Genomic DNA, 9,383 nt, shown 5'->3' with positions numbered 1-9,383 from the left:
GCCTCCTCCTGACATTTTTTTCCTGCTCCTCATCCTTAGCTTCCAGTTATGAGGTCACTACATGGTAATTGTGGCTGAAAGCATAATTTATCTATTCTAAGCCAATGACAGGAGGAGGCCAAAGAGGAGACACCATGATCCTTGCTCAATGCCTTTCCTCTAAAAATCTCCTACATGGCTCATTCAACATTTCTCTTAGCTGCAAGTAGAGAAGAAAGTATGGGCTTTAGTAGTGCCTTAGGGTTTTACTGCTGTGAACAGATACTATGACCAAGGCAAGTCTTATAAGGACAACATTTAATTGGGTCTGGCTTAGAGGTTCAGTCCATTATCATCAAGATGGGAGCATGGCAGTGTCTAGGCAGGAATGAGGCAAGAGGAGCCGAGAGTTCTACATCTTCATCTGAAGGCTGCTAGTGGAACACTGACTTCCAGGCAGCCAGGGTAAGGGTCTTAAGCCCACATCCACAGTGACACACCCACTCCAGCAAGGCCACACCTTCTAATAGTATCACTCCCTGGGACAAGCATATACAAACCATCACATTTCACTCCCTGGCCCCCACAGTCTTGTTCAAGCACATGAGTCTATGGGGGCCATATTTAGCCATAGCATAATAAAAAATATTTACTCCAACTTCCAAAGTGTCCATAGCCTATAGCAGTCTTAACAATGTCAAAAGACAAAAGTTCAAAATCTTTTCTAAGAGCCTTCTAATCACTTAACTGTAATCTCCAAATCAAGACAGGAAACAAGTTGGGCAAACTTCAAACCCTGCATCTCCATGTTTGATGTCAAAACAGTTTTCAGATTTCCAACTCCTGTTTCATCTTTGTTGACAGCAACAAACTGTTTTTTCTGGGCTGGTTCCACACCCTGTTAGCAGCTTTCTTCAGGGGATATCCTATGACTCTGGTATCTCAAACATCTTGGTGTCTCCTAGGCAGCTTCAATGTTATAGTTTCTTGTTTGCTTCTTCTTTCTTTCTTTCTTTCTTTCTTTTTTTTTTTTTTTTTTGGTTTTGCTTTTTTAGATTTACTTATTTATTTTATGTGAGTACACTGTAGCTGTTTTTAGACACACCAGAAGAGGGCATCTGATCCCATTACAGATAGTTGTGAGCCACCATGTGGTTGCTGGGAATTGAACTCAGGACCTCTGGAAGAGCAGCCAGTGCTCTTAACTGCTGAGCCATCTCTCCAGTTGCATATTCTTGTTCCAATGTCTGGGATCCACACATGATCTTCTGGGCTCCTCCAAAAGGCTGGCATCAATCAGCTCCGCCCTCTGTAGCACTCTAAGCTCGGGTTGATCCACTCCACTGCTGCTGCTGCTGTTCTTGGTGATCATCCCACAGTACTGGCATCTCCAAAATGTTGGGGTCTTCCTCTGCAACTAGGTTTCACCAATAACCTCTCATAGGCTCTCTTCATGCTGCCACACCTCAAATCCTTAGCATGGCCCCTTGAGTCCTGGGCCATCAACTACAACTGAGGCTGCACTTTCGCCAATGTCCTTTCATGGCTTCTCCCAGTGCCAAGTCTCAGCTGTTCTTCATGACCCCTTCAAGCCTTCAAAACCAGTACCACCTGGGTGACTTACACAGTACCAGGTTTAGCTGCAGCACAAGGTACAACCTTGACTATCTCTGGAACATAGCTTCTTTGTGCTCTCAGAAAACTCTTCCCAGAAGATTTCACCTCAGTGGTGCTGCTGTCTTCATAATCACCACTAATTTCTTAGCTCCAGTTTTACCAGCACCAATTGTCCCAGTAGTCCCTTTTATTCTTGATTCTAAAGCCACAGCCACATGGCCGAAGCTGCCAAGTTCTTCAGCTTTCTGGGTCTGGGACATGTCCACCCTCCCCCACTCTATTACCAGCTGTCTTAGTCGGGGTTTCTATTCCTGCACAAAACATCATGACCACGAAGCAAGTTGGGGAGGAAAGGGTTTATTTGGCTTATACTTCCACCCGCTGTTTATCACCAAAGGAAGTCAGGACTGGAACTCAAGCAGGTCAGGAAGCAGGAGCTGGTAAATAGGCTATGGAGGGATGTTAAGTACTAGCTTGCTTTCCTTGGCTTGTTCAGCTATCTTTCTCTACCAGCCCAGGGATGGCACCACCCACAATGGGCTGAGCTTTTCCCCCTTGATCACCAATTGAGATCCTTACAGCTGAATCTCATGGAGGCATTTCCACATCTGAAGCTCCTTTCTCTGTGATAACTCTAGCTTATGTCAAGTTGACACAAAACCAGTCAGCACACCAGCTTTAAGTTTTCTAACTCTCTCTCTGCCTAAGCTTGGCTTTCCTGGAACTTGCTCTATAGATTCTCAGAGATCTGCTTGTCTCTGTTTGGTTAATGCTGGAATTAAAGGCATGTAACATTGTGCCTGGATTTAAGCTTTTCTTTACCTAGAACCTGCTTCATCCCAGGCTGGCCTTGAACTTGGAGATCTGTTCAGATTTGTCTCCTGGGATTAAAGGTCTGCACTACCATACCTGGATCTAAATTTAGCTGGGTAGGATGTTGCCTCCAAATCCCTTAATCTATTATCTCTAGGACCAAAGCAACTGACAGAAGAGTTTCTTATGTTTTACAGTTGCAGAGGGATAGGAGACATTGTGTTGGGGAGGCATAGCAGCAGGCAGGCGGCGTTTGGAACAGCAAGCTGAGAGTGTGTATCTTGTAAGAAGCAGAGACACACAGGAGTGTGTTCATGTGTACTCACACAAAGTGAACTGGGAATGGTATGTGTCTTTAAACTCTCAAAGCCTGCCTTAGTGACATACTTCCTCCAACCTGGCTAAGTCTCCTAAGTCTCCCAAGACAGCACTGCCAACTAGGGGCTATGTGGGGTCCAAGTGTTCAAACACATAGAAGAAAGGGGCTCATTCTCATTCAAAGCACTAGAAATGTATTTTGTGTAATTGTGGAGGAAAACAATTCTGCAGTAGGAACCATGGGGAGTGGGGGGTGGGGGGAACTTTAGCATCTGTTACCTATAAGTTTTTTCGATGTGCATACCTACACTGAAAAAAAGAATCCCAGTGAGGAAAGTAGAGAAATTGAATTTCACTCTGTCCTTTGTAGACTTTACTATACTTAAGTATGAAGTCAACAGCATGGAGGAAGGAAAGGTACCAGGTAGCTTCTTCTCTGCACGGAAGCTGCTCCACCTGACCCAGACTTTCAGGGCCCATCTCATCTAGGAGCCCCTCTGGAATCCTCAGTTGAGAAAGCCCTTTGATATTTATGTATTCACAAGATCAGGGCTAAACTGTAGGCGGAGAGTCAGTTGACCCCAAGAGCAGTTGCTCAAGTACTCAAGTGATCTTATGTGAACTGTCAGTAAAGGCTACAGCCTGTATTTGGGCAGTGGAGGGGAAAGTGCGATGTGAGGTCTTTGAGAATGACCACAGGCAGAGAGAGGAGAGAGGAGGAGAGAAGACGGAAGAAAACGAGGAGGACATAGTTGTGATGGAGCAGAACCACGTGGCCAGGAGAAACCGTGAGTAGAAAGGGGTCTTACAGCTGGGGAATGGAGTAGTGTAGTGTTAGATCTTTCCAATCTAGGCTTGTATCTCAGAGTTATAACTGATCGTGTGGTTTTTAAATAGGCTTATTGGGGTTGGAAATTCCAACAACACTGCTGCCCAAAGCTCAGTTGTTAAGAATAGATCTTTTAATGGGAAATTTAAATTGGCATACTCTGGAGTATGGGTGAGTCTTGTGTGTGTTTAATTACATTGTGCTTTTAGCTCCATTATAACTCTCCAATAGAGCTGTTTCCCAAAGTCCTCCTCCAGCAGGAATCTAGTGTCCCTTCTGAACCTTCTATTATGGTTTGGTCACAATGAACTCTTAGAAAGTGTTGCAACATGAAAAAGGGTTTTTGCAGGAATCTACTAGACCAGGGACTGTCAGATTGGGTTTCTTGGTGAAAGTCAATGATAGCAGAAGAATAAATAGAGTGTTGAATACTTTGAAAGTTATTGCAATTTGCTACTTGGGGGTGGGGGAATCTGGTTTCTCTGTGACTGAAACCCCACGGGAGCCTTAAGAGATAGAGACTGTAACAGTGTAGCACTTGGCCCCAGATGAAGAAATGCCTCAGCCAAGGAGAAAGTGGCAGAGGTCACCCTAGCTCTGATTGTCTGGGCCAGATTCAAGTATCTGTCTGCTAACTGCAAACATTAGGCCCCAGGGGCGACTGTACAGAAACACAAGTCAAGCACATCTGTTGTGTTTAGGGCACTATGTGGGTAGAGCACCAACGACAGCATTTCACAGGTCACTGTCATCGCTAATAAAATATGCCTGCTATACTGTTCAGTTATTTTTTTTTTTTTTAATAGAAGGAAACATTTGAGGAGGTCTGGCATTTTTTGAATGAAAAGGGCCATTTTAGCGTGAAGTGTAATTATAACACTCAAGTTTATGAGTGTTCAAATTTAGGGGGAAATCTATAAACAAAACCAAAATATTTCATTTGTAGCTAACCTTGTATAAGACTTTAAAAACATTATAAATGTTTGATTTTCCATGTGTGCATGTGGTCTGCCTGCATTTATATATGTGCACCACATACACGCCAGTGCCTGTGGAGTCACAAGAGGTTGTTGGAGCTCTTTATGTGGGTGCTGGGAACCGAACCTGGGTCCTTGGCAAAAGCAGCAAATTATCCTACCTGCTGAGCTTCTCCAGGCCCCTTGCACAGACTTTCTTAAGGAAATGATGGACTGTCCAGATTGATGGCTGGCCTGAGAATTTAAAAGCGTCAACCTCTTAGGCTGATTGCTAAGGTCTACAGAAATCTTCAGCCCTCAAAGAAAGTAGTTAACGTGATGACTTGTCTTGAGCCGCAGATGCTCGCCGGCGGGTTCATAGAGCATCCACCTCCCGTGATTGGAGCTGCTTCTATGCACGGCTCCAAACGCCCCGCCCCCGAAGGACCCCCATCCCTGCGCCCCCAGGCAGCCCGCGCTCCCTCCGCAGGTGGCCGCTCCGGAGCCCCGCCCCCCGCTCCCCAAGTCGCGGGGGCCTCGTCCGCTCTCGCGAGATCCGGGCCGCCGAGCGCTCGGGGCCTTTTCAAATCGCGATCCGTTACCGCTCCGCCGGCCGCCGCCATTGTAGCGCTCGGAGCCCTCAGCGCGGCCGAGGCGGAGCCCGCGGCGGGATGGCCGATGCCGACAAACCCGAGGCGGCCGCGGGTGACGACAGCCCGCAGCAGCAACCGGCTGATCCGCGGCGAGACCCGCACCCCGGCGAGCCCGAGAAACCGCCGCGCAGCAGCGCCAACGGCGTTAAAATGTATTGTCTCCCCCGGGCGGGCGAGCGGGCAGGGCGGGAGGCGCGGGCGGCCGGGGTGCGGGAGCAGGTGCGGCGCGGGCGGCCCCGGCCTCGGGCGCGCGGAAAACTGTGCCCTTTAAAAGGCCCGAGGCTAGCCTCATCCCCGGGGAGGACCTAGGGATGACATCATCGGTCCTTTCCCCTCCCGGCCCGGTTCCGAGCCCCGCTGAGGGCCGCGTGTGCGGTGCTGGCTTCTAAAGCGTTCGAGCTGACCGAACCCATTGTGTTCCTCTTGGTTGGCTCTCGGAAAAGGGGGACTTGGTCTCCTCCACCCACCCGGCGGTGGTTGTAGGCCCTGCAGGCTGGTTTTTGTTTGTTTTGTTTTTAAACACAAACTCAGTGTGTGGTGGCCTTCTTTTTACTGTAATGCGCTCACATTTATGCTATAATTAAATTACTAAAACCTGCGTCTGGCAGAGCTGGGAATGGAACACAGGGCCTCGTGCGTTCGCGCGCTAGGCCACAAAAATGACACCCCCAACCCATAAAACACAGTGGATTTTTTAGAAAGCCTAAGGGTTGAAGGTTGGATCTGTCGTCAGTGTCCATGTAGAGTATTCAGTCGACGTTAATCCATAAGATCTTAAGTTGTAAGGGTGTAGGATGGGGCAGATTGTGCTCGTCTGCCCTTGTCACGTGGGGTGATGTGAAGGCAAACGTTTCCCTATGGCTTATTCTGTGAAACTGAAGTTGATAAGATGTCAGTAGTTTGTTGAAACATCCTTCACCTCTCAATTCTGCCTCAGTAGCAATCAGTGAACACATGCTCAGAATTAAATCAGGAGAGGAAAATAAAATGTCTGTCTGGTTATTCTGTGTCGAAGTACTTGAGGTGATGGTACCATTTGGACCAGTCTGTTGGAACTGAATTGAATTGATTGCAAATTAGATGGGGTAGCTCTCCTCAGCTTTGTTATGACAGTCTTGCTCTTAGGATGACATCATTGGTTATTTTCTCTTAACCACTGACAGCGTATTTAAGAGGAATTACCCCAGCTCCCTGGGGCCTATCCTGAGCTTTAGAAGTCCAGTGTTTGCTGTTTTCTGATGCCTATATTCATCAGAAATGGTCTATGTGGAGAGGCACCTTAAGAATGCCCCATTAGGCACAGTCCATTGTGTTCCTTTGAGTTGGCTTGAAATACCTTAAATATGGATTTTAGTTTCCCTAGCCACCCGGTAACTTTTGAACAGGAAGCATCTTATGAGCAGGAAACAGAATTTTGCAGGTAATGGTTTTGCAGGGATTGGAAGTCAGTGCAATTTGCTTCCGGATGAAGAGTGTGCATGTTTCTCCACCATTGAGAAATCAGAGAGCAAGGAAAGCTTATCTCTTATGTCTGCCAATCATGGGCTTTTTTAGAGATTTGTTATTAAAAGTAGAAAAAAAAAAGTGGCCTGATTGTAACAATACAGTCAGCCTTATATACCCATACATATTGTATCTATATGGAAAGTAAGCATATATAATTATACATTGTTTTAGGTATTATAAAAGGAAGAGATTAAATAAAGTATGTTTGAGATTGTGTTTAAGTCACATGCAAACATTATTTTGGGAAAAGGACCTGAGCATCTTTGGACTTTTAAAATCTGTGGGAGGAAGGGGGCTGAGGGATGACAGGTATTATTAATTTGTGTGTAAGCATGAGTGTGCCACCCTTTTTTTCCTGAAGAAAATAATCATTGAATTCTATAATGTTGGTACTTTGTGATGCTGGCATCTAAACCTCTATTAGATCCAAAAATACAATGTCTACAGTTGCACTGCAGGATGGGAAAAGAAGTGAGAAAGAACCATTTTCTAATTCAAGGAGAGAAAATATGGGGCAGGTGTTAACAGTAAATACAGATTGTTTCCTTATTCTAGTTCATTCTTTGCATATTTTTCAGTGTTGACTAGAGACCAATGTACTCTAAGGAATGTCTTTCAAGTCTGATGGGCCAGCATGGGGTAGTCAAAGAGTACTTAGGGCCTTAAATCTTATGTGTGTCTGCAGTGAACCTGTAGAGGTGGTTGACAGCCTAAACTTTGGGCTGTCCCATGCTTTTAATAAGTCATTAAAGCATTTGATAACCTACACTGCTGTACAGCACCCACTGCTTCCAAGTGGACCATGTGCTGCTGTTGGAACTGAAGTGATTTGTATTGCATTAATTCAGTCACACCAGACATGGCTGTCCTTTTCATCCTTGAACCTTACATTTTAAAGGTTCAGTGAGTATTCATTAAAGAAATACAAGAAGAAATTTTAAGGTCATGAAACTAAGGAAAAGATTTAGTTGGCTTGTTCACCTTTAGACAGGAATTAAAGATTCTATTCCCTCTGTCTACATTCAAGTAAACTGGGAGGAAAGCAATATCCACCTATCTTGTGACTCCTCATGAGTCTTGTATAATTACAGGTGTATTTATATTGTGCTGTTTATAACATTCAACACAACGGTAGGGTGAAGTGATTGCTAATAAAGCATCCGTTTTATCATGAGTGAAGGTCATAACCGTTTGTTCTTCAGATGTTTTGATTTGCTGTATACAGTGATTATTGTAATTAAACTAATATACCTGTGAGCTCATGTAGCTAGCATCTTTTGTAGTTGTTCCAAATATTTTACTACACATTGTCTCCAGAACTTGATTATTGGAAATTTATATGCTTAGGCAAATATCTCATTAGACTTGTAGTAATGATCACTGTACCCTGATGCTTTGAGTTTTGTTTTTGATGTCATGCAGTATTTGGTTTTCTGTATCTGGCTTATTTCACTTAGCAAGCTGTCCTTCAGGTTGCCGCAGATGGCAGGCTTTGCTTCTAAGGGCTGAATCTATCCATCTATCCATCCATTCATTCATCCATCCATCCATCTATCCATCCATCCATCCATCTGGGATATATACATGCCCACTCCCATGTTTTCTTTGACCAGTCTTCGATTAGTAAACAGACTTTTAGTAATTACTGTTAAAATATAATGAATATTAGTTCAGATATTGAGATTTTATTTTTTTCATTAAATACAAAAATTATTTTATTTAATTTCTAGGTCATTTTATAGTTTGGTTTCTGGTTTTTAAGAAACCTTTAAAATCATTTAAAATTTATTAAAAATTAAAAAATGCATTTTTTAATGAATTGTCAAGATTATTGTAAGCAAATGTTTATTACAGTCTTAGAACCTTCATTCAGTCTGGTGAAGACTAGAGGAACCTAGTGAGTACTTGGTTTTCACAGTGAATTCATCCAGGTGAGAGTAGACAGAAGGAGGGACTCTATCAAAAACTAGATATCTTTTTACCTGACTTCAGACTGGAGACTGCAGTGAATTCAGTGGAAGCACATTATTATGCAGATGGTTCTTCAGAGGAATGAAAAAGAAAGGTTTGTTTTGTCTGTGGTAGCTGGGAACCAGAGAGGAGGCCTTGTATATTTTGGCTACTTGTTTCTATTCTCAGAAATGCCACTTTATTCACTTGGAGGGACATTCTAGAATAGTTGAGAAGACCCCTTTCAGATCTTGCCATTTCTTGTAAGAGGATAAGGTTGATAGAAAAGATGTCCCTGTCAAAATCTGAATAGCTGGTGAAGAAAGTTTGGTACTGTTTCTTGATTGTAGGAACATTTCTCAAAGATGGTGCCACCATCTGTTCAGAGTATGGATTCTGTTTGGTTTTGGGATAGGGTCTAATCTAAACCCTGGCTAACTTGGTGCTAGTAGTTCAGATTGGCCCTCAGCTCTTAGCAGTTCTTTTGCTTCAGTTTCTTTGAATGTTGGTAATATAGGTATGTACCACTATTTTCAGTGAGTTTGGGTTTGTGTCTGTGTGTATATGTCTCTATGTGCATGCACACCTGTATACTTTCTGACAGGTTTTTCATTGAATCTAAATCTCACTGATTTTAGGCTAGCATGGCTGACCAGTAAGGTTCAGGAATCCATCATTCTTCCCCCAACCCCTGTCCCTATAGGAGTTACCGGTGTGTATTTGCATGGCCAGCTTTTTATGTGTGGATGCTGGAGATCTAAC

General features: G+C 44.1%; 1 protein-coding gene across 4 annotated transcripts in view; it reads left to right on the top strand.

Annotated features, from left to right (window-relative positions):
* Positions 1-5,183: 5,183 nt before the first annotated feature.
* MYEF2 (myelin expression factor 2) overlaps positions 5,184-9,383 on the top strand; it is a gene marked incomplete at its 5' end in the record, with an annotated part of 33,459 nt that continues 29,259 nt past the window's right edge. For all 4 annotated transcript variants that reach the window (XM_080930808.1, XM_080930807.1, XM_080930809.1 and 1 more), the window contains one exon: positions 5,184-5,317. In XM_080930808.1, coding sequence (XP_080786934.1) covers positions 5,184-5,317 — 134 coding nt within the window. The remainder of the gene's footprint in view (positions 5,318-9,383) is intronic.

This window comes from Micromys minutus (assembly GCF_963924665.1).
Source record: "Micromys minutus genome assembly, chromosome: 17".
Taxonomy (NCBI): domain Eukaryota; kingdom Metazoa; phylum Chordata; class Mammalia; order Rodentia; family Muridae; genus Micromys; species Micromys minutus.
Note: the sequence above shows the minus strand (reverse complement) of the source record. Positions and strands in the feature narration are given on the sequence as shown.